A 25,415-nucleotide genomic window follows, 5' to 3' on the forward strand; every position below is an offset into this window, starting at 1 on the left:
AGTAGTGTGTGTATATGTGTGAGTAGTGTGTGTATGTGCGAGTAGTGTGTGTGTGAGTAGTGTGTGTGTATGTGCGAGTAGTGTGTGTGTATGTGTGAGTAGTGTGTGTATATGTGTGAGTAGTGTGTATATATGTGCGAGTAGTGTGTGTGTATGTGTGAGTAGTGTGTGTATGTGTGAGTAGTGTGTGTATATGTGCGAGTAGTGTATGTGTGAGTAGTGTGTGTGTATGTGTGAGTAGTGTGTGTATGTGTGAGTAGTGTGTGTATGTGTGAGTAGTGTGTATATGTGTGAGTAGTGTGTGTATATGTGCGAGCAGTGTGTGTGTATGTGTGAGTAGTGTGTGTATATGTGTGAGTAGTGTGTGTATGTGTGAGTAGTGGTGTGTAGTGCGAGTAGTGTGTAGTCGAGTAGTGTGTGTATATGTGTGAGTAGTGTGTGTATGTGTGAGTAGTGTGTGTATATGTGCGAGTAGTGTGTGTATGTCGAGCAGTGTGGTTATGTGGAGTAGTGTGTATATGTGTGAGTAGTGTGTATATATGTGCGAGCAGTGTGTGTGTATATGTGAGTAGTGTGTGTATATGTGTGAGTAGTGTGTGTATGTGTGAGTAGTGTGTGTATGTGCGAGCAGTGTGTGTATATGTGTGAGTAGTGTGTGTATGTGCGAGCAGTGTGTGTGTGTGTGTGAGTAGTGTGTGTGTATGTGTGAGTAGTGTGTGTATGTGCGAGTAGTGTGTGTGTGTGTGTGTGTGAGTAGTGTGTATATGTGCGAGTAGTGTGTGTATATGTGTGAGTAGTGTGTGTATATGTGCGATCAGTGTGTGTGTATGTGTGAGTAGTGTGTGTATATGTGTGAGTAGTGTGTGTATGTGTGAGTAGTGTGTGTGTATGTGTGAGTAGTGTGTGTATGTGCGAGTAGTGTGTGTGTATGTGTGAGTAGTGTGTGTATGTGCGAGTAGTGTGTGTATATGTGCGAGTAGTGTGTGTATATGTGCGAGTAGTGTGTGTATGTGCGAGTAGTGTGTGTATATGTGCGAGCAGTGTGTGTATATGTGCGAGCAGTGTGTGTGTATGTGTGAGTAGTGTGTGTGTGTGTGTGTGAGTAGTGTGTGTGTGTGAGTAGTGTGTGTATATGTGAGTAGTGTGTGTATGTGTGAGTAGTGTGTGTATGTGTGAGTAGTGTGTGTGTGTGTGTGAGTAGTGTGTATATGTGCGAGTAGTGTGTGTATATGTGCGAGCAGTGTGTGTATGTGTGAGTAGTGTGTGTGTATGTGCGAGTAGTGTGTGTGTGTGTGTGTGAGTAGTGTGTATATGTGTGAGTAGTGTGTGTATATGTGCGAGCAGTGTGTGTATGTGTGAGTAGTGTGTGTGTATGTGCGAGTAGTGTGTGTGTGTGTGTGAGTAGTGTGTTATGTGGAGTAGTGTGTTAATGTGCGAGCGTGTGTGTGTAGTGAGTAGTGTGTATATATGTGCGAGTGTTGTGGTGGAGTAGTGGTATATGTGTGGTAGTGTTATATGTGCGAGCAGTGTGTGTATATGTGTGAGTAGTGTGTGTATAGTAGGTGTGGTGAGTAGTGTGTGTATGTGTGAGTAGTGTGTGTGTATGTGCGAGTAGTGTGTGTATATGTGTGAGTAGTGTGTGTATATGTGTGAGTAGTGTGTGTATATGTGCGATCAGTGTGTGTGTATGTGTGAGTAGTGTGTATATATGTGCGAGCAGTGTGTGTGTATGTGTGAGTAGTGTGTGTATATGTGCGAGCAGTGTGTGTATATGTGTGAGTAGTGTGTGTATGTGCGAGTAGTGTGTGTATGTGTGAGTAGTGTGTGTGTATGTGTGAGTAGTGTGTGTATGTGCGAGTAGTGTGTGTGTATGTGTGAGTAGTGTGTATATGTGTGAGTAGTGTGTATATGTGTGAGTAGTGTGTGTATGTGCGAGTAGTGTGTGTATATGTGCGAGTAGTGTGTGTATATGTGCGAGCAGTGTGTGTGTATGTGTGAGTAGTGTGTGTGTGTGTGAGTAGTGTGTGTGTGTGTGTGTGAGTAGTGTGTATATGTGTGAGTAGTGTGTGTATATGTGCGAACAGTGTGTGTATGTGCGAGTAGTGTGTGTGTATGTGCGAGTAGTGTGTGTGTGTGTGTGTGAGTAGTGTGTATATGTGCGAGTAGTGTGTGTATATGTGCGAGCAGTGTGTGTATGTGTGAGTAGTGTGTGTGTATGTGCGAGTAGTGTGTGTGTGTGTGTGAGTAGTGTGTATATGTGTGAGTAGTGTGTATATATGTGCGAGCAGTGTGTGTATATGTGTGAGTAGTGTGTGTATATGTGTGAGTAGTGTGTGTATGTGTGAGTAGTGTGTGTGTATGTGCGAGTAGTGTGTGTATATGTGTGAGTAGTGTGTGTGTATGTGCGAGTAGTGTGTGTATATGTGCGAGTAGTGTGTATATATGTGCGAGTAGTGTGTGTATGTGCGAGTAGTGTGTGTATATGTGTGAGTAGTGTGTGTATATGTGCGAGTAGTGTGTGTGTATGTGTGAGTAGTGTGTGTGTATGTGCGAGCAGTGTGTGTGTGTGTGAGTAGTGTGTGTGTATGTGTGAGTAGTGTGTGTGTATGTGCGAGTAGTGTGTGTGTGTGTGTGTGTGAGTAGTGTGTATATGTGCGAGTAGTGTGTGTATATGTGTGAGTAGTGTGTGTATGTGTGAGTAGTGTGTGTGTGTGAGTAGTGTGTGTGTGTGTGTGAGTAGTGTGTGTGTGTATGTGCGAGTAGTGTGTGTGTGTGAGTAGTGTGTGTGTGTGTGTGTGTGTGTGTGTGTGGTGAGTAGTGTGTGTGGTGTGTGAGTAGTGTGTATATGTGTGAGTAGTGTGTGTGTGTATGTGTGAGTAGTGTGTGTGTGTGAGTAGTGTGTGTGTGTGTGAGTAGTGTGTGTGTGTGTGAGTAGTGTGTGTGTGTGTGTGAGTAGTGTGTGTGTGTGAGTAGTGTGTGTGTGTGTGAGTAGTGTGTGTGTATGTGTGAGTAGTGTGTGTGTGTGTGTGAGTAGTGTGTGTGTGTGTGAGTAGTGTGTGTGTGTGTGAGTAGTGTGTGTGTGTATGTCTGAGTGTTTCAGTGTATTTCACTGTAAACTGCCCCCCATAAATGACTCACGTTGGTCAATAACTGTAAAGCTCTCTCAGTTCTCGTTAACAGAGGCGAGGCTGAGCTTTAACATCCGTTCAGTTTGTTTTGCTTGCGTTGGCTTTTCTACACTAGGAAAACACTGAAAAGCACCTACACACTGAGGGCATTACAGTATTCACTGTTATGCTCTTTGTGAATTACTGTAACTTTACTGCCAACAGTGTTCACTGTTTACTGTGTTCAGCGCAGAGTAGAAACAGCACAGAGAACAAAACGTACAGTGTTTCCATATGACATCCATATGACACACTCTTTAAAAAGATGGAATCTCAAGGGGTTCTAGAGTTAAGAAAATGGTTCTATATAGAACCATGAACACTCAAAGAACCCTTTGCATGCTTAAATGGTTCTTTGCATGGTGAAACAGTTCTTCAGGTTGATGGAGAATGTGCTGTAGACGGTTCTATATAGCACCCAAAAAGGTTCTTCTATTCTTACAAGTTTGACACTGTAACAATAGAAGAACCAATGCCTTTACTAAAGAACCCTTGAAGAACCTTCCTTTTTTGCTGTGTAGATTGTATGTAGACGTTTAGCATGTTAGCCTGCTAAATATAACAATGTTAGCAGGTTAAGTTTTTAAATGTTAACAGTTTGGTGTGACCCGCCCGTCCCACTGAACAGGTTCTAGCTACGCCCCTTCTCGTTAAAGTCCCCAAAATAAATGGAATTCAGTCAGTCATGACGTCTGAAAGGCTAATGCAGCTGACAGATTTGGGTTTGGATGATGGTTTCTGTGATGTTAGCCTCTCAGCACACATTAGAGTATTATTTTAGCACATGGTGGCACCACACTGCAAATATAAACTAACAAAAGGGGGAAATTGGTGTAAATATATACATAATTATTAATGGATTGAACTCATGTTCTTGAAAAATACCAGGTTTATTATTGGTTTTGACTCAAATTTCTTCGAGTTGAAAAGTTTTTAGCCGCTGAAAGTAATTCTCGGTTTGCGCCGCCACCTAGTGGCCAAAAACAGCCACTGCAGTATTTCTAAAGGCACTACGGTGAGTTTGATATTTGACAGTGGTGGACAGTAACGAAGTAAATGTAATTCTTTACTGTACTTAAGTAGTTTTTCGTGTATCTGTACTTTACTGAAGTTTTTCCATTTTAGTGACTTTTTACTTTCACTCCACTACATTGGTCAAATATCTCACTTTTTACTCCACTACATTATGAGAAATCTGTCGTTCCTTTTGGTTTATGTGTGTATAAAAACGTAACATGTCAAAACGAAAGAAGCGCGAAGCAAAAACACCAATCAGATCACAGTGCCAGGGTAATAGACCACAATATAGAAATAAGACTGTCGTTTATTTAAATTTATACAAACACATTTCATTTTATAGTAAATTAGTTTTGTCTAGTTTATTTTTACGAACAGAGACCTACAGATGCAGTTTAGTAAAGGAAACTCATTTGTGAATCTGAGTTTAAAGATTTTATTAAACTTAAACTTGTAACTAAGTTCAAATAAATCTTAAACTGAAACTTTGCTTGTTTGTAAAAAGTGATTTCAGAGCCACTCAGTTCTACCTGATGGAAACTGTTTGCCTTCAGTGTTTTGTGCTTATGATAATTTTAATAGACAATTAAATGACCTTCTATTAAAAGACTGGTTTACCAAGAGAGACACTGGAGTATTTTCACCTAAAATGAGTTAATGAAGAGAGTCTTGTTACAAAAATGATAACAGGACATTAAAATCATAATTAATCTTTTAGTACTTTTACTTTTGATACTTAAGTACATTTGAAGGCGAATACTTTAGTACTTTTACTCAAGTGGAGGTCTAAAGGGAGGAACTTCTACTTTTACTGGAGTAATATTTTACCTTGGGTGTCTCTACTTTAACTCAAGTACATGATTTGTGTACTTCGTCCGTCACTGTATTTTAAGAAAAAACCGTAATGTAATAATTTGAGTGAAAATCGTAAAAGAATGGGTTTATTAAAAAAATAGTTGAGCATGAAGAATCTTAGAATAGAGTAGCGAGATCCTATTAGCAAAAAGGAATGGCATAAATTCTAAACATATTAGTGGAAAAAATGTTAATAGTACTATTAATAATAATAATAATAATAATAATAATAACACCAAAAACACCACGAGGCCTGAGTTCGTCATAACCGCTGTTAGACCTGCGCTCGTCACCCGCGGAACGCTTTGTAATAAGTAAAGTTCCCCCACGGACGCGTTTTCCTGCGACGCGCCACCGAGAGCACGGTGTGGGGTCTGTAAGTGGAGCTCTTTGATCTGTTTTCCTGAATATAAACCACAGGTTTATGAAAGTGAGGTCATATTTAGGGTGTAGTAAGTGACTGTCCCCTTGCTAGGTGGGTGTCAGTACCGTGTGAGGGTCAGACTAGAGGGACTCAGTTTACCGTAATTTCTGTAGTTTGGGATTAAAATCGAAATGACTGCTCAATGTTGAGCCTCGCGAGACAGAGAATGGTCACATCTATAAACAGGGACACAGACATGATCCCGCAGAGAGGATCCCAGCTTAATGGGAGCTGCTCGCTGTGTCTGGGCTGTTTAGGAAAGTTTCCAGCCTGACTTCATTCTTAAAGGAGAACTCCACCAATTTTTTTCAAAATTTCGTATCATAATTGAGTGTTTAAGATTTAAACAGAGTGGTCTGGTGTGCACCGACCTACATGTAGGACCTTAAGTTTATTCTAGTCCTCCAGCATCTTAAACTAAAGCCACATCCAGTTACAAACGCCCAGCCGACTCTAATGGCACAGCATAAACTTACAGTACGTTTCCAAAAATATCCAGCCTTCTGATTCCTGACATCCAGCTACCTTAAATGGTAACTGATTTTCCCAAATTTCCTGCATAATTCAGTGTGTGAGGTGTAAACAGAGAGATTCAGAGTGGTTTGGGGTGAAATGCTTCAGATGTCTTTACAGTGGTGGTGATAGGAACCAGCGGTCGCCATGACTACAACACAAATATAGATATTTTATTTACTATCCAGAACCACCAGTGAACCTACACGAGTCTTCTGAGTTTATATGGAATGTTGATGATGGAAAATAGTGGAAAATCTGAAATAATAATAACTATTTTGCCTCACAGCGCCCTGCATTTTATGTATCCCTCCACCATGAATGGAGTTCTCCAAACTATCATAAAACAGTGTCTCAGTCATCAGGCAGTGAATTCATAACCATTTCATGTAGGAACTTTCTGTGAGGGAGCTTTTAGAGGTGGACATCTGGTTCCTATCACCACCACTGTGAACTACTCGGTTGGTAAGTTTCTCCAGAACTTAAACCACTCTGAATGACTTCACATCTCAATTATGCGAGGATATGGTGGGATTGGTGGAATTCCTGTTTAGTAATATCCACAGAGAGGAGTATTTGTTTACTAGTGGTACACAGTTACAAATCTGATCTAAAACAGATTATATTTCAGTGTTAGGTTGAGCATAATATCTTCCTTATGAAGGTGTAATCTGTGATCTTCTGCTTGCTGTTCAGTAGTCACCGTTTTTTTTTGTTTCTTTTTAAGCATTTTCTAAACTACATTTGGTCTTTTTGTGAAATGTATGCTTCTAAAGTAAACTACAGTGCAGAAATGACCCTCCACAGGCTTCCACAGGGCGATGAATGAGAATGACTGGCAGAAAGCCTTTAGAAACTCTACAGTACTGTCAGTTCAGCTGATCTTATTACTGTCTTACAGTGAGGCCTGATAACAGAACAGACTGTATGTGGTCTTATTAATGATCTGGGACTATTTTATTACACATTCCTCCTTTACAGATGGAGGAACGCCAGTTACTGAAGGTTTAAAGCCAGAATACTCACCATAACAGTCAAATGATGATTTTATGGTAGAGGTTTTTGGTGAATGTGTTAAAATATTTATTTCTTATAGTGATGTTTATTATAAATAGAGTCTGAGGATGTGATGTAGCTATATTGTTTTATGCTTGTGTTTGTACAAGGACATTGTGAACCTGCTGCTCCACACTCTCAGAAATAAAGGGGTGGAACCCTCAAGGGTCCATCTCAGTACCTTTAGTCAGGGAACATAACTGAACCATAATCCACTGAAATGATATGTTCTAAGCTGTACTGACTCCACACACCCCGTCTCGTCTCCGGGCTTTTATTTTACTGTTCTGTTTAAAACATTCGGTTATGAAAAGGTACAAATACAAACTTTTCACCTGGAAAAACTTATTTAAGGTTCACAGTCAGACCTTAAAACCACTGTTGGAGCTTTGAGGGAACATTTACACTGTTTGTACCTTAGTATTAACTAAGTATTAGTATGTCGTAGTATTACTGGCTATTTTTACTGGGAAATAAATGAATAAAGGGGTGGTCTGTGACTGAATGTGTGTGAGGAAAAAGCTCAGACTGTCCCTTTAACGCTGTCCGTGTTCTGTGCAGCAGGCGGCATCATGGAGAAGCTGCAGGGTTTCGAGTTTTGGAGGGAGACTCTGCAGTCTGCGCGGTACGTCCTCGCGCCCATGGTGGAGCAGAGCGAGCTGGCCTGGAGGCTGCTGAGCCGCAGACACGGCGCTCAGCTCTGCTACACGCCCATGCTGCACGCCCAGGTGTTCCTGAGAGACACCAACTACCGCCGAGAAAACCTTTACAACGAAGTCAGCCCGGAGGACCGGCCGCTCATTACACAGGTCAGAATCACAGCTGGGAGTGGACGATAGGAGCTGGACCTTTATATCACAATAATTTTGACAGTGTTAATATGATCTCATGATATTCTGTGCTATTATAATGAGGGCTGGGCAATATGACAATTTATATCACTATCATGGTAATTTATGTCACAATACAGTGTGAAACATATAGTGTATGTCGTCAGTACTTGTAGAACATTGTCCCACTGCATCTTTCATTATAAAGAGAGCAAAATTAGTCTTGTTTAAACGGATTTAGTGCCAAATATTGAATAAAGATTATTGTGTTCACAGTTTTTAGTATTTTTAAAAAAATGTAGGTTCTTTTTTCTCTGTTCCAGCTGATTAGATGTATGAAAAAATAAATACTATGACATATCATGTATTGTGAAAATTTCTGAAGCATCGTAATATTATATTTTTGCCATATCGCCCACCCCAAATTATAATAATAACAATAAGAGTTAGAGATGGTGTGATATCTAACACTTTTTCTTTTCCAGTGCTGATATTGAAACTGACTGAGCCGATATTTCTTCTTTAAAATCTATTAATCTTCAAAGTGATGTATATAAAGGATTTACGGGACTGTTACAGGGCTGGATACCATTCATTCTTTCATTGTCTCCCATATCCCACCCAGCATGTTCTGATCATATCAGCCATATAAAAATCTTATTAGCCCTTTAATTTTAATTTATTTATTTATTTTGTAATAAAATAATTTGATGTAGTATGTAAGCATTGCTCTAGTGGGCAAATTGGCTGATTAGCCTCCTTACTGGTTAGCTGTGTTTACTTAATAGCAAAATAACATTTATTTGACTGAGGGGTCAGTACTCAAACAATTGTCGAGCAAAAAACTCATTTGGCCAGCATACATGCTGAAAACATTAGAATTAGCTACTAATTCTGAGAGCTTGTGTGTGACTCTGGTATTTATTGCACTGAGAGTTTTTTGCTAATGTGTTTTTTTTTGTGCGTCTCTGTTCACAGTTCTGTGCCAACGACCCAGAAGTCTTTGTTCAGGCAGCTCTGCTCGCCCAGGACTACTGCGACGCCATCGACCTGAACTTGGGGTGTCCTCAGATGATCGCTAAAAGAGGTCAGTTATATCTGTGACATGTTCTTATGACCCCACGTTTTGTCACAGGGCACTATTGGATCAGTACCTACTGTGGGACATGCTCTGAAACAAAGAACTGCAGAAACAAATACTAAACCAAAAGCTAACGACACTGAACCTCCCTGACCAACGATCAGGGGACGGTCCCGCGTCTCTGACCCTGAGGAACTAGACAGAGCAGACTCCTGCGTGGTCTGCCCATCTTACCTGTTTGAAATACCAAGTGTTACAAATAATCAAGCAGCTCTTGAGAGCTGAAGTCGGGGAGTGTGATGGTCAGATTTACCAAACATGAACAACCCTAACACAAAACACAGAGTCTCCTGTGAACAGAGTGAGGAAAAACACCAAACATTAGCACACCCAGCACAAGAGCTGCAGCCCCTTATAAAACATTGGTCTGATAGATAAAAAATCTATCAGACCAAAACACGCCCATAACATAAGAGAGACAACTTCAATTTCAAAAATTTTACCTTTGGTTTATAAATGTTTACATGCCTGAGCTCCAGTATATCTGCAGGGTCCTCAGACTCTGGATCCTCCTATCTGCTCGTAGTTCCGTGTTCAGAGTTCTGCTCTGTGGGTTAGTGAGCTTTTAGTGTACTGAGCCCATGATTATGGAACGAGCTCCCCGAGTCTCTAAGAAATTCTGGATCTTTATCTCTTTTACAAATGAAAGACTTTTCATTTTAGATGTGCTTTTATAAATTAATTTTTGTTTTAAGTAATTCTGTGTCTCTTAAGAAAAATCTTAAGACCTTTTCTTTTAGACCTGTTTTCATGAAGTGATTTTGCTTTGTTTTAGAAACTGGATCTTTATCAGAAGAATCTTAAGACTTCTCTTTTTTTAGGTGTGCTTTGTGGAATTTTGTTTTGTTCTATGAAATGCTGGATCTTTTCTAAGTAAAATTTTAAGACTTTACTTTGTAGATGTGTTTTTAAGAATTTTTGTTTTGTTTCTTTTTCTGTACAGCACCTTAAGATGATGTAGTGATAAAGTGTGCTATATAAATAAAATGTGTTATTATTACAAATCCGATAAACAGAGTTAGTGTAAATGTGGTGGTAAAATACTTAAATGCATTCCTAACACAAGAGATTTAAAACACACCGCTAAAACTCAGCACGTATGGTAGCAGAATGGCAGTAACAGCTGGAAAAACTGTGTATCCAGTTAATAAAAACTGCAGCAAATATGTAAATAATACCTCATGGATGACTTTATAGTGAAAACGATGAGTCCAAAATATGAGCTGCTAATTTGGATTTGCTGGTGCCATAACTGAATGTGTGAATTGCTTAACGTAGCTGTCAAGTTGCACAGAAGTTGTGTTGCAGGCAGCTCGCAACATGCAACTAGTTGCATAAAAGTTTCTCCAGCCTTAGGAGAAGGTGTTGCCATAGAAACTGCCTGTTGGCCTGGGCTATATGAGCTGGCGCACCTGAAGGCTCATGAACGTGGGCCAAAGCAGATAAAGGGCTGAACTGAGTCGGCTGCGCTAGACTAAAACTCTAAACTGAGCTGTGGAGCTGAAACAGAATTTCACAGACTGAAACGTTCGGTGATGAAATACGCAGAATTCAGAATTCGTGCTGACGGAGCCGCTGATGTTCTCTGTGTTCTTCTTTAAGGGCACTACGGGGTGTACCTGCAGGACGAGTGGGAGCTGCTGGAGAGGATGAGTACGTTTACAGCTCCTTACTGTAATGTGCCACTGTACTAATGTGTGCATGTGATATTTAAGCAATAGAACCCGAGAGGGAGTGAGTTATTGCAAAATAACATCACGGCTGTGATTTGGTCGCCGTAGATCATCACAGCCGTGATGTTATTGGCGATAACACACTCCTCGAGTGTTCTACTGCTTTAATACAACAGTTAAATAAATAAAGTAATAAATTAATAAACTGGGCCGTGAACGCGGCGTTTAATATGTTTTAATGTTCGCAGTTCCTTCACCAAATTATAGTTCCTTAACGAGCAGCTTGTTGCTACGTCAGAGTAACGAGCTCCGCCCACTCGCTGCACAGCCGGCAGTTCGTTCTCCAGCTCCTCACACTAAATTCCTAAACTGTCATCACCACTGAGCAGCTTTTCAGTCGACAGCTGAGACAGAAGAACAGCTAAACAACCTGGAATCAGCCAGAAATGAACCCAACACAATTCACCAAACGTGTAGTCTGATCTTCAGAGTCTGACCAAATCAGACTGAGGCATAAAACTGCCGCAATATCAAGTTCAGCTCAGTTTTGTCATTTTTTCCAGATCAGTATTAATGTTGTTTTGTTCCAGCCAGTCTGTAAAGCATCTTACAGCCCAGTTAGTTTGGCAAATGGTGTTGGGTTCATTTCTGGCTGATTCCAGGTTGTTTAGCTGTTGAAAGTTTGGGAATTTAGTGTGGTCTCATCTTCAGAGTCTGACCAAATCGGCTGTCGGTCAAATGTGATCGTAAAAGTGTCCATTTTCTGTTTGTGGCAAAGTAAGAAGTAAAAACGTTCAAATGTCTTGAGCGTCTCCTACAGCTGTCAAAGTCGTTGCTTAGCAGCGGAGTGATAGCGTTTGTGAAAAACCTGTGATGTTATGGTGAAATAACAGCACAGTTAGAACCGTTCCCAACCAATCAGCTCGCGTGGACAGAACCAACTGTTGCATAATTTATATTATATTGGAAATAATATAACTTTCAGACTGTAAATGTGCAGTCATGTGCAAAGGTTTGTGCGCCCCAGCTCAAATTCCATGTAGTGTAAATAAGTTACACATCCTCTACAGAGACTCAATACTGCATATTTTAATACACAATTACTGCTAATTTGCTGGATTTAACACATTGGGGAAAATAATGAAATATAAAATGAGTCCTGTCAAAAGTTATGGTAGCACATGACATTTAACTTTTGCGTATGACTGTATGTACATATTCTTTACACCATTTTCTCCCTTCCTTTTATTTTCTATTTTATTTTTCTCTTATGTCATATTTTCTCTTGAATGTGTAGCAGTTTTGTCTAATTGTCCACTTTAGTGTGTTATATTAAATGTGTGCGCTCACCAAGACAGATTGTTAGAGAAATAAACCCGATTCTGATAAATAACTTGAAAAAAATAATAATAACACACAGTAACTTCTGCCGTCCACAGTTAAGCTAGCCAATGAGAAACTGTCAGTGCCGGTCACATGCAAAATCCGGGTCTTCCCCGAGGTGGAGAAAACGGTGAAATACGCCAAGATGCTAGAAAAGGCGGGTTGCCAGGTAGGCCCTGATTAATCCACTGCTTTTTGAATCCTGTATTTGTGGCTGTGGGTTTAGTTTGTCCTCCTCTCCCTCCGTCTCAGCTGCTCACAGTTCACGGCAGAACCAAAGATCAGAAAGGGGCTCTGACTGGTGTTGCGAGTTGGGAGCACATTAAAGCTGTACGGTAAGAGCTTCTATCATCTAAAGTGCTTGTATTGTGGAATGTGCCTTGCTTTTAAAAAAGAAAAAAGACTTCAAAGGGAAACTCCAGTTAAAATGAGAAATGTTGGCAACGCTGCATTCCTGCTCTCCTCTTACAGCAGCGCTGCAATAGTATCTAGAATAAGACTCTCATTTAAAAACGGGGGAAAAAACCCTACTGATGTATCTTAAAGGTACAACTGCTTTGGAAATTTTTTCATTAGCTGCACACTTAAAATAGATGGTTCTTCAGGGGTCCTTTAGAACAGGCAAGGGTTCTATTTAGAACCATGAGTCCTATAAAGGACTGTTTCATGCTTAAATGGTTCTTTGCATGGCGAAGTGATTCATTTTGATGGAGAACGTGTTGTTTATGGCTCCATGTAGCACCAAAAATGGTTCTACTACTGTTACAACCTTGGCATCGTAACAACAGCAGAACCCTTTTTGTGCTGTATAGAACCATAAACAACACATTCTCCATCAAAATAAACCATTTTGCCATGCAAAGAACCATTTAATCATGACCTCAGTTGTTCTCCTGTTCTCTGACTGAAATATAAAACAAAAACTGAATAAAGACAGAATCACTGTTTTTTTGCGCTGGCTTGGCTGTATTTATTAGCCTGTAGCCCAGCGGCTAGGCTAGCATTCAGGATTGGGTGACTCCACAGGGATCCCTGATGTATCTGTGTAATGCATGCTGGGTACTGTAGTCAGAGAACATTGATGAACGAAGTGAGGCTGTGAAGAATACTGCTCAACACAAAGAACATTAAACTCTAGTTTTGGCTGGACTGCCCCTTTAATGGGTGCCAACATAAGTAAACATAAGCTTTCCTGGTCTAAATGGTCCGTATATGGAAACTAGGCTGTCTTGAATTCACTGTTTTTGTGATGCCACAAAAAATAACACATATCCCTTCAGTTCTGTATCTGTTCTAAGTGGTTCTCTGTTCCCGTTCTGTAGGGAGGCTGTAAACATCCCCGTTTTCGCCAACGGAAACATCCAGCATCTGAGCGACGTGCAGCGCTGTATGGAGGAGACTGGAGTTCAGGGAGTGATGAGTGCAGGTAAACCTCTGTTTCCGTTCCACCTTAAATCGTGCAGCAGTTACATTCTGGCATTTAAGGTGGAACAGAAAATTTGAATCAGAATCTTAGTCTTATTAAAAATAAAGGGATTTATTGCCTTGAATGACCAGCTGTCCTTTGTTGTTGAGAATGTTGAAGTCCTTGGCACGTCCCGCAGCCCACATACTGTAATAATTTTAGTTTATTTATAAAATTTTAAGTTTATTTTTAATAATTTAAGTTTATTTTCTCTATATTACATTTTTATCTATTGTCAGCTGTCATTTTTTTGTGTCAGTGTGTCCCGAACTTCAGTTTCTTTTTCAGCCAGGAATGTCTGTTTCAGTGCATCACTAGTTGGGAGCTCATAGACTAACAGCCCTAATATAAAACCTCTTTGTTTCTTTGTGTTTTTGGGAGCTCAGAAGGGAACCTGCACAACCCGGCGCTGTTTGAGGGCCGCAGTCCTCCTGTGTGGGAGATGGCTGAGGAATATCTGGAGGTGGTTCAGAAACACCCGCCCTGCACGCTGTCCTACGTCCGAGCTCACCTCTTTAAACTCTGGCACCACACGTACGTCCCTCTCAGGTTAACTGATCCAACCTGATGCTGGAGGAAGGTCTTCTTATAGTTCTTCTGACGTTCTCCAGAGTTTACAGTCAGCTCTGATGTAATACGACTTAATGCAGTAAAAGTGAGAGTACGCTATTAAAAATACGGACGCAGTTCAGCCTTGAATACGGACGCTACACTGCAAGAAATGGTCTCTTGAGAAGTAAAAATATTTTGAATATAGCCAATAAATCTAATATTTCTATTAAATCTAAGATTTTCTCCAAACTAATTGAACATAGTCTGATTACAGATGAAGACTGAGGTGTTTATTCTCACTCTACTCAACATTCTGATAGAAAATCTCCGTTTACATGCTCACTACAAGTAATCAGATCCAAAGTGACGCGCGTGTAGAGAACCGCTTAGTGTAGATGTTACCATGACAACCAGCATCACGTGAGTCCAGTCACAGTAAGATGAGCAGCAGTGAGCAGTGCTTGTGTTTTTAACTGCTTTAAAATGATGTCAGACTCAGGAAAACGTCCTTCACATGTCCTTATTAAAGAAGGGCGAGAGGAAGACGTCGTGTTCTGAGACACATAAGCTGGACGTCCGTCCCACCGCCGTCTTTTAAAGACCAGAGCAGAAACTTCGTCTCCTCTGCAGACCAGTTTCTGCTCCGCCATGTTGAACGGTATAAACTTTCACTATGGTGCGACAAACATGATCAGAACGGACTTAAACTTTCCGATAGGGAACGTAATCAGATACAGGCGTTTATTCTTCTATTTATTTACATTATATTATTTACAGTAAATACAGTAAAGTGCCAGTAAATATTTACCACACAGATGCTTCTTAATTCAGTCAGTATGATCAGCATGTTTTTTAATCTATTATCTATTTTATCTATCATTAGGCTGCAGATCCATCAGGACCTGAGGGAAGAGCTGGCCAAAGCCAAAAACCTGGCGGGAATAGAGGAGGTGAACAGACAGCTGAAGCAGCGCTGCCAGGTACACACAGGAGGAGAGATCCACTACACTGCCCACAGCGTCTGGACTCGGCATCGTCCGTCTTATTACAGCTGTCATTCTTTAGATCATTCAGAACATCGTTACATCTTAAATGAGCATATTTTAGTTTTCAGTTCACTTAACATTTGTCTGGGTTTATGTACCGAAAACATACAGAATTAATGTCTTAGAACTAAACAGGCTGTTTTTGTTACTGTACCTTTAAGACTGATATATGTAAATGAGCTCTGTTATGATTGGCTGGCCTGTATTGTGCCTCATTTACAAGGCAGTTGGGGCTGAAACACTCCTTATAACTTCAGTGTGAGTGGGCGGAGCTAAACTGCTATAGGCTGAATATGTGGATATATATGTAAATTAGTTGGTTTTTTGTGACATCACAAAAACTGTGAATTAAAAACGGGCTGTTTGAGCTGCTTGGACTATATGGACATGCTATGTTTTGATATTTTTAACAATGCTTATTTAATGCAGCAAACTCAAAACGGTGAGGAGGATTCAGCTCTCCATGACATTAGAGCTTTATATTATTATGTAATTTTCTGGAGTAACTGTTTACACAGTAGACAAAAGTAAAGAATGAAAAAACACTTTTTAAAGTTTGAAATCGATCAAACAATTTTTATTTGGTCAGAAAACATCGACTTCAGGCAGTTCTAACATTCCGCAGTCTGTCTGTTAGATTAATTAACCCCCTACAGAGGGTTAATGCACAGCTTTAAGGTGCTTTGACTGTAGTGACAGTGATGACTGATGTAGTGACTGATGACTGTGATGTAGTGACAGTGATGACTGATGTAGTGACTGATGACTGTGATGCAGTGACAGTGATGACTGTGATGCAGTGACAGTGATGACTGACGTAGTGACTGTGATGTAGTGACAGGGATGACTGATGTAGTGACAGTGATGACTGTGATGTAGTGACTGTGGTGACTGCGATGTAGCGACAGTGATGACTGATGTAGTGACTGTGATGTAGTGACTGTGGTGACTGCGATGTAGCGACAGTGATGACTGTGATGTAGTGACAGTGATGACTGTGATGTGACTGATGACTGTGGTGACTGATGTAGTGACTGTGGTGACTGATGTAGTGACTGTGATGTAGTGACAATAATGACTGTGATGTAGTGACAGTGATGACTGTGATGTAGTGACAATAATGACTGCGATGTAGCGACAGTAATGACTGATACAGTGACAGTGATGACTGTGATGTAGTGACTGTGATGTAGTGACAGTAATGACTGTGATGTAGTGACTGTGGTGACTGTGATGTAGTGACAGAGATGACTATGATGTAGTGACTGATGACTGTGATGTAGTGACAGTAACGACTGTGATGTGGTGACTGTAGTGACAGTAATGACTGCGATGTAGTGACTGGTGACTGTGATGTAGCGACAGTAATGACTGTAGCGACGGTGACAACTGTGATGTACTGACTGTGGTGACTGTGATGTAGCGACAGTGATGACTGATGTAGTGACAGTGGCGACTGTGATGACTGGTGACAATTATGACTGTGATGCAGTGACAGTGATGAATGTGGTGTAGCGACAGTGACGACTGATGTAGTGACAGTGACGACTGATGTAGTGACAGTGATGACTGATGTAGTGACAGTGACGACTGTGATGTAGCGACAGTGATGACTGTGATGTAGCGACAGTGATGACTGTGATGTAGCGACTGTGATGACTGTGATGTAGCGACAGTGATGACTGTGATGTAGCGACAGTGATGACTGTGATGTAGCGACTGTGATGACTGTGATGTAGCGACTGTGATGACTGTGATGTAGCGACAGTGATGACTGTGATGTAGTGACTGATGACTGTGATGTAGCGACAGTGATGACTGTGATGTAGCGACAGTGACGACTGTGATGTAGCGACAGTGATGACTGTGATGTAGCGACTGTGATGACTGTGATGTAGCGACAGTGATGACTGTGATGTAGTGACAGTGATGACTGTGATGCAGTGACAGTGATGACTGTACTGTACTGTGTGGTTTCAGGAGGAAATGGCCAAGGAGGAGTCGGACAGACATCACACCGGACTGCCCCTCCCTCACTGGATCTGCCAGCCCTACGTCAGACCTGCGTTAGTGAACTCTCTGTTTTTACTCCCAAACAGACACAGCTGAGTGAGTTTAGTTCAGAGCTTCATTACACAGGAGGAGCATCAGTTCAGACACTGCTAACTCTAATAGTGAAGACCACCTTAGCATTAGGATGCTCATCAGGACTGGGGCTAGTTGTTATTATTTTTATCAATAGTTTATATTATTATTATTATTATTATTATTAACAATGACAGTGATTTATTGAAGTGTTAGTGTTCATACTAAGTAGAAACATTTCTTTACTTTAGCATTTAACTATTTTTTTCCTTTGTTTTGACTGGAATATCACTATTACCTCCTTGTTAGTTGTTTTTTATGTAGTGTTTATCTTGTGTATTTTAAATTTTATTTTAAATATTATTAATATATCCCCTTTTCTGTTATTTATTTATTGCATTTTTTACTAGTTTTTATTTTTTTCCCCTTATTTTTTTACTTTAGTAAAATAACCTTTTAATTAATTAATTAATTAATTAGATAAATAATTTTATTTATTTTTACAGCAGCTTCAAACTTGGCTTGACCAATCAGATTTTAGAAGCATAATTGTTTATTATGTAATAGTAGTTTTATGTTGTTATCAGAAGAGAGAGAAGAGTAGTTCTGCTTATTTTAATATATCATCACTGTTGGATCAAAACCTTGTTTCTCCATTTTTGCCTTTTTTAAAGCAGAATTGAAAAACTTGTTCCATTATTTTTCACGCAAAGGTAAAAACATTTTTTCCCAGTGAAGTTTCATTTCAGAGATACGAGGTGGAAGAATCAACAGCGGCGATGTTTCGTTGTAAAACTCTCCAAACCTGAGTTCGCACTTAGAGCCAGAACTGACCGGCTGCTGTTTTTGCAGGCCGAAGGATCCGGGCCGGGAGAACGGTCAGAAAGCTCCGGAGGTGAAGGCCGTAAGCATGAAGAGGGCGCTGGAGGACAGCGATGGCCCAAACGACTCGCTGTCCAAAAACAAGCAGAAGAAGAAAGCCAGGAACCCCCACAAGAACTTCTGTCCTGAGCTGAAACGTGAGTGTTTGACGGCTAAGTGACACAGCGGCTATAAAACAGCTACAGCAGGGACGGTGTCCACTCTAATCATCTCCGCAGAGGGCCGGCGTGGCTCACTGGAGCACCTCTGACTGTCTTTGCTCCTGCAGCCACAGCGGCCCTTTGTGGAGAAGATTAGAGACCCCTGAGCTACAGTGTATAAGTATACAGCATCTCTTGAAGGCGGAGCTCAAAGAAGAGGCAATAAGCCTGTCTATAGTCCAGAGTCCCTATAGGAAAGTCTGTCCACTCTGAGTTTTTTCCCAGGTGGTCATTTCCACTCATACGAGACCAGCCTGCTGTCTCTGAATGGACAGAGACCTAAAAACCTGAAACCGAAAACCACATTTTTCAAAATCTGGTAAAATCTGATGCACATAAGTTGGTTGTAATGTTTGGCTCAAATAACAGGTTGTTTTGGCTGATATTTGTGCGCGTATCTCCACACTGAGAGCTTTTCCTGCTTGTGGCTTTAGCCGATTGGCTATTTTAATTGAATGGTGGGACTTTCCCTGCCATGTTGAGCATCACTAGCTTTCCTATTCTATCTTCTGTGTACTCTGCATCTCATCTATCTACCTCAGACTTACTTATTGCGTATATGGAAATGTGTACATATGTGGCTTTTTATTTCATAACTTATATTACTGTACAAACGCTGTATATTGGAATGGTGCAACACTGGTGTATACGTGTGTGTGTGTGTGTGTGTGTGTGTGTGTGTGTGTGTGTGTGTGTGTGTCTATGTGAGTGTATGTAAGGACTATAAGTGGCTATGCACACTGAACTCTTCTCTTTCTGCTCTGCAGCCAAATACATCAAATGTGAGCAGTGTGGAAACCCTAAAGTAAGTCTCTTTAATGGTTATTTTAAAATGTGCATGTTTTATTATTCTTACTCTAAATACAAAACTGCTGGGAATGAATTAGACCTGTTTACTGCAGGTCAGTGTCCATAAGGCTACATCACAGACACAGAAAGCTACGTGGTCATTTATAAAGGCTTATTCCAGTAAGCAGCAGTTCTCAGAAAGGCAGTTTGTGTCAACTACAGTGTCAGGTTGACACAACACCTGTTTGTTTTTGCAGACTTCAGGTGTCGTAACACTTTCTGGGGTGAAAGGTCAGCATGGTATGACAGCTGGCTCTGTAGCTCAGTGTGTTTATGGTGCTGATAATGTTGCTCAACTAATGTGAGCACTTTAAAAAGATGCTCTGACGCTGAAATACTAGCTCTGTTGTGAAGGCTGTGATACTGAGACTGTGCTATGACAGAGTTCTGTATCCTATTTATGCTTATAAGATCTTTATGAAGTCCTATAGCAGTGCCATGAGACAGTACTGACAGTTTGTTTTCTTTGACCTTACAGTAAAGTGACTGTTTTTCTGTTTTAAGTTATAAATCATAAGAGTAATGCCAAAACAAGCGATTCCAGAAGGGTGACTTTACAGGAAAGGTCATTTTAGAGCATTGCTATTGGTCCATTCATCATGAAATTTGGACACAATATAAAGGACAGGCACTGCGTTCAGATGATGCAGAAAACTAAAAATCAGCAAAAATGGGGGTACATGTTTTTCTTTGGACAGCGATGATATTTTATTTGATTTTCAGTAAAATGGACAGTTTGTACAGTTTGTCTAATGAAAGGATTCTTTCTGGACTCTTTCTCTCTCTGTGATTCCTTTTCTATCCGTAATATTCAGTTCTCAGCGAAAAGCTGTTTTGATGCAGGACAGTGTCGGGACCAAAGGCTGTCCCCTTCAACCCCAGGCCTCCAACAGTATTTTATGAGTAAAAAGCAATCTTTTAATACCAGCTAAACTTTCACTAATAACTGTTTTAAGTTCTTAAAAGATGTCAAAAAGTAGAGTCTTCAGACGCTGAGTTTGTGGAAGAGGGAAAAAGGCTCCTTCTTTATTCCAGCATCAGGCGGCTCAGAGACCCAACTGCACAAATACAGTGTTCCAGTTTATACCATTTATCTGGGGTGGTTTGATATCCCCCAACATTACTGCTCAGATTAAGATATTAGCTCATTCTCTAATAGGTGCATCTCTTCGTCCATCAGTTTGGTCATCGCATGATGAGCTCACTCCTAAAAACTGGATTCAACTGTTTTTTTCCAGCCTGCTTTACCTTTAAGGTCAACTTGCCCCTCTCTTCACTGGGTCAGTAGTACACACAGGCCTCTCTGTGAACCCAGGGGCTTTCTAGAGTCTAGAACCTCCTATGCAGACAGACTAAGGCCTCCCTCTGTGAGAGAATTAATATTCTCTATTAGCCAATACTACCTATTCGGTTATTAATTACGATATTTAATCTACTTGATCACTGATTAAGGGACTATTTATTCAGAATCTCCGTCAACAGTTTCAGGCCATTTTGTGTCGTCTTTGGGAACGACTTGGGTTAGAAATTTTGTCAGGGTTAAAATGTCCAGTGTAGTATTTAAAGAGCTGCGTGTGAAATGCAGCTCTTTATGCAGTGGTGGTGATAGGAACCAGACGTCCACCTTTAAAAGCTCCCTCACAGAAAGTTCCTACAGCTGTGAAATAGACACAACGCTGTTGAAAAGCCAGCTGTTGTAACGTGACATAACTGTGTCGTTTCACCCCTGAAAGTGTTATTACACTTAATGTCAGCGTAAAACATCACTTGATACTCAAGTCAACAAAATTATTACCTTTATCAGAACTGCTGCTTACTGGAATAACCTTTTATAAATGTTTATGAAGCTTTATGTGGTTGATATGCAGCCTCATGAACTCTGACCTGCAGTAAAGTGTTCCTCTCATTTCTACTGTTTCTCTCTTTAACAGGGAAATAAGTGCGTTTTTAATTTGTGTCGTGGCTGCTGTAAGAAAAAGGCCTTCAAGGAAGTTGCTGACTGTCCAAGTGAGTATCGTGACGAGCTCTACTATATGGATTATGGAGGCATCGGTTAAAGGGAAATTTCATTGTCTTTTTCTGCATAATTAAGCGGTTCAGAGTGGTTTGGTGTGAAACGCTCCGTTCTAGATAAACTAGAGTCAGACCTGTTCACAGTGGTGGTGATAGGAACCAGACGTCCACCTCTAAAAGCTCCTCACAGAAAGTTACTACATGAAATGGTTATGAATGCACTGCCTGATGACTGAGACACTGTTTTATGATAGTTTAGAGAACTTAAATTCCATTCATGGTGGAGGGATACATGCAGGGCGCTGTGAGGCAAAATAGTCCCCAAAGAAAACTTATTATTTCAGATTTTCCACTATTTTCCATCATCAACATTCCATATAAACTCAGAAGACTCGTGTAGGTTCACTGGTGGTTCTGGTTAGTAAATAAAATGTCTATATCTGTGTTGTAGTCATGGCGACCCCTGGTTCCTATCAGCACCACTGTAAAGACATCTGAAGCATTTCACACCAAACCACCCTGAATCTCTTGGTTTACATCTCAAAAACTGAACTATGTGTGAATTTTGAAAAATCGCTGGAACTCCCCTTTAATCTTCCCTATGCACTGTAAAATCTAAAAATATCAGAAATTGAGGTTGTTAATAGTGAATAAAGTCACAGCTGTGAAGACACTAACCGTAACACAGCCTCTGCTGTCCTGCTGCTTAAACCGAACGCTGAATTGACCTGTTAATTCTGGTCCCAAGGTCACGGCTTGAGATTCAAAACCAAGGCCCAGAAGCAGGGGAGCTCCGGAGCGGGCGGCGGACAGATAAACGGAAGCAGCTCCGTCCAGACAGAGCCATGTGCCACGGTACCCGATCAGCCTGCAGCCCAGGCTCTGGCCTGAAGAAGCCCAAGGAATATTTACTGTTCTAAGCAGTTCCTACTCGACATCCGGGAGCTAAAACGGAACTTTTAGCATCCACTGTGCAAAAGGAACTCATTCTACACGCTGTAAACGCAACAAATGAGTCAAACCAGAGGCTCTAGACTTTACTCTGCCCTACGGAGGCAAAGAGTGGTAACTATGGCAACAACGAGAACAGCTATAAACACTGTTTCTAGGTTATTAAGTGTTCCTCCTTATACTTAACATGTATGTTTACAGTTACAGACTGTAGCCCATCTGTTATTGCCCCCTCTCGACACCTGGAAAGGGACCCCACCACAGGACCGCTGGTGACCTGTACAGCAGTCACACTGACATGATCATGTGTGTGGTGCTGGTACGAGTGTATCAGACACAGCTGTGTTGCCCTCACTGGCCAGTCTATTAGAAACGCCCCCTTGTAGCTCCACCCACTTTATTAGAAACCCCTCCCTTGTAGCTCCACCCACTGGCCATTTTATTAGAAACTCTCCCTTCTGGCTCCACTCACAGGCCACTTTATCAGAAACCCCTCCCTTGTAGCTCCATTTACTGGCCTCTTTATCAGAAACCTCTCTGTTGTAGCAGCACCCACTGGCTACTTCATTAGAAACACCTCCCTTGTAACTCCACCCACTGGCCATTTTATTAGAAACCCTTCCCTTGTAGCTCCACCCACTGGTCTCTATCAGAAACCCCTCCCTTGTAGTTCCACCCACTGGCCACTATTTTTAGAAACCCTCTTTGTAGCTGCACCCACCATCAGTGGTCAGTGTCTGTTGGGCTGGATGTTTTGGGATGGTGGAAACTGACCAGTGATGAATGGTGTACAGTCAGTAAGCATTCTGAACTTGTATGGTAGGTGTTTCTGATAAAATGGCCAGTGAGTGTAGTGGGTCTGAAAAATTAATTAAGAGTGCAGTTTTTAAATAATTACAGTCTGCTTTATCAAAAACGTCTTAAGCTTTAAGAGGGGAAGTTGAACCTTATAACACAGAACTTGAGAACTGCCTGTAGCCCAATCAGAGGCAACCTAACCTCCATGTGTTGTGACATCACAACCATAACTGACTGGCAGTTTCGGCTCACTGCATTTAAGCCTCAAGCCTTATTCTGAACTTCTTGGCCAAAAAAACAGCTCTGAAAGTTATACCTTATAGACTGTAATCACACTTTACATTGTAGTCGCAATATTTGCCAGAAAAATCACAATTAGGTATTTTCCCCAGATCGTGCAGCTCTGGAGTGAAGGCGTCAGGGCGTTTCTGTTAAACTGGCAACTCCTTGTACATGATGCTCATATTAGTGGATATATTAACGTAATTCCAGCACATTTGACTCAGTAACAGAACTTTTATGCTGGTTTTCGCTGCCGTAGTTCCCACTCTGCTCTGTTAGGGCAGCGGTGCAGGTGCCCACCGCTGCCTTCTGCTGCTGCTGACCTCTGGGTGAAGGACGGTGTGGTCTGTGGAGCTTTTATTTGAACTCTTCTTCTCCTCTAATAACTCAACAGTACAACTCCTCTGTGTTCTCCTTTATTCAGGGCAGCGGTTCTCCAACCGGAATCTCATTTTTGCTCGATCCCAATTTCCAACACATATGGATATACCATCTGGGGGTCCCACTGGAGGACCACTGCTCTAGGGTGTATTTTGCAAAGCAGTGTTTTTTTAAGTACAGCTGGATAATTTAAGCCCAAAGTGAGGACTAACAGAAATCTCACTGATCTCATCAACCGTTATTTCTTAAAAAAGATGGTTCTTCAAGGGTTCTTTAGTTAAGAAAACGGTTTTGTATAGAACAGTGAACACTCAAAGAGCCCTTTGCACGGTTAAACGGTTCTTTGCATCGTTAAATGGTTCTTTGGATTGATGGAGAATGTGCTGTAGATGGTTCTGTATAGCACCAAAAAGGGTTCCACTATTGATACAAGCCAACAAACCCTTTTGCTAAGATTGCAGACTTTGGGCTTAAAGAGACACGCCAGCGTTTTTCAGCCTGATCTCCATCTGCTGAATCTGATCATACGGCCAAATACTAGGCAGTGCTTTTAATGTGTTTCCTGAACTTTTAACCCTCATTCAAAACATGCAATAGAAACCAATGGGCCGAGTTCTTCCGAGTTTCCTGAGAAAACTCTGCTTGGTGAAATACACCCTGAGGTTCTGCTTCGCTTTTTTAAACATTATTTATTTACATCGTGTTTCCTTCCCTGAATCAGCCACCGCTGGGGACAAATCACATCATTCGTGGGTCGATCTCATACCAAAGTCACGTTTCATCCTCTTCTGTCGAACGTACAGTGAGCCGAACCGCTGTAGGGGTGCGGTGAGAAAACCAGGGGTTATTACAGTGCTGGGTTTATTGGTTAATAAGCTGAGCACAAATTAAGGCAATTTAGCCTCAGAAGCCAGATTGATAACCATAAATCTAGTGTTTCTTCCCCAACATCACTGTAGGTTTGCATAATAGAGTGAGAGAATCCTGTTCAAAATCAGGACTGTTAGTCTGAGCTAATGGCGTTGTTCATAAATCAGGAGTGGGTTCTTTTATTTAAGCGTGTTTTTAATGTTTAAGGGGTTTTTACAAGGAATAAAAACGTTTTTAAAACTGCTGTGATCTGTTTGAATCTCTCCAAATAAATGGTTTCTCAAACGCAGTTTGTTTTCTTTGGGTAATCAGGTGAGTTTCACATGTTTTCAAAGCAGGGAAACTGAAATAATCTGAATTTTTTTTTTTAATTCAGAAACATTTTTAATTCAGATCATCAAATATTGGTAATTATGTTTTTCAATTTTTAGAAATTAGCTCAAAATCATAGTGATAAAGTATAAAAACCCTTTCCAACCCTTTGAAGTAATGTAAACTGTCCATATATGGAAACCGAACTGCAAAAACAGTCCGTTTTGAATTCACTCTTTCTGTGATGTCACAAGAACCATCTCATTTACATACATTGACCTCTTCAGTCTACAGCAGTTTAGCTCCGCCCACTCACACTGAAGTTATAAGGAGTGTTTCAGCTCGAGTGCTTTTTGATTGAGTTTGATTGATACAGGACAGCCAATCAGAACAGAGCTCGGTTACATATATCAGTCTTAAACACACAGTAACAAAAACAGCCTGTTTAATTCTAAGGGATAAAGAGCAATGGGAAAATAATGAAACGAATTATTATTATTATTATTAATCACACATCCACCTCTAAAAGCTCCCTCACAGAAAGTTACTACATGAAATGGTTCTGAATTCACTGCCTGATGACTGAGACACTGTTTTATGAGAGTTGAGAGAACTTAAACTCCATTCATGGTGGAGGGATACATGCAGGGCGCTGTGAGGCAAAATAGTC

The 25,415-nt window shown here is 40.9% G+C and overlaps 1 protein-coding gene across 1 annotated transcript; it reads left to right on the forward strand.

Annotated features, from left to right (window-relative positions):
• Nucleotides 1–5,392: 5,392 nt before the first annotated feature.
• On the forward strand, nt 5,393–24,718 carry dus1l (dihydrouridine synthase 1-like (S. cerevisiae)). Its single transcript, XM_036590043.1, has 14 exons — nt 5,393–5,415; nt 7,594–7,841; nt 8,841–8,949; nt 10,606–10,656; nt 12,116–12,228; nt 12,312–12,394; nt 13,382–13,485; nt 13,911–14,058; nt 14,960–15,056; nt 17,103–17,188; nt 18,060–18,226; nt 19,057–19,094; nt 21,070–21,145; nt 21,900–24,718. The coding sequence occupies exons 2-14, from the start codon at nt 7,605–7,607 to the stop codon at nt 22,040–22,042; spliced, it is 1,452 nt and encodes a 483-aa protein (XP_036445936.1). The 5' UTR covers nt 5,393–5,415; nt 7,594–7,604; the 3' UTR covers nt 22,043–24,718.
• The last annotated feature ends 697 nt before the right edge of the window (nt 24,719–25,415 follow it).

This window comes from Colossoma macropomum, unplaced genomic scaffold (assembly GCF_904425465.1).
Source record: "Colossoma macropomum unplaced genomic scaffold, Colossoma_macropomum, whole genome shotgun sequence".
Lineage (NCBI taxonomy): Eukaryota > Metazoa > Chordata > Actinopteri > Characiformes > Serrasalmidae > Colossoma > Colossoma macropomum.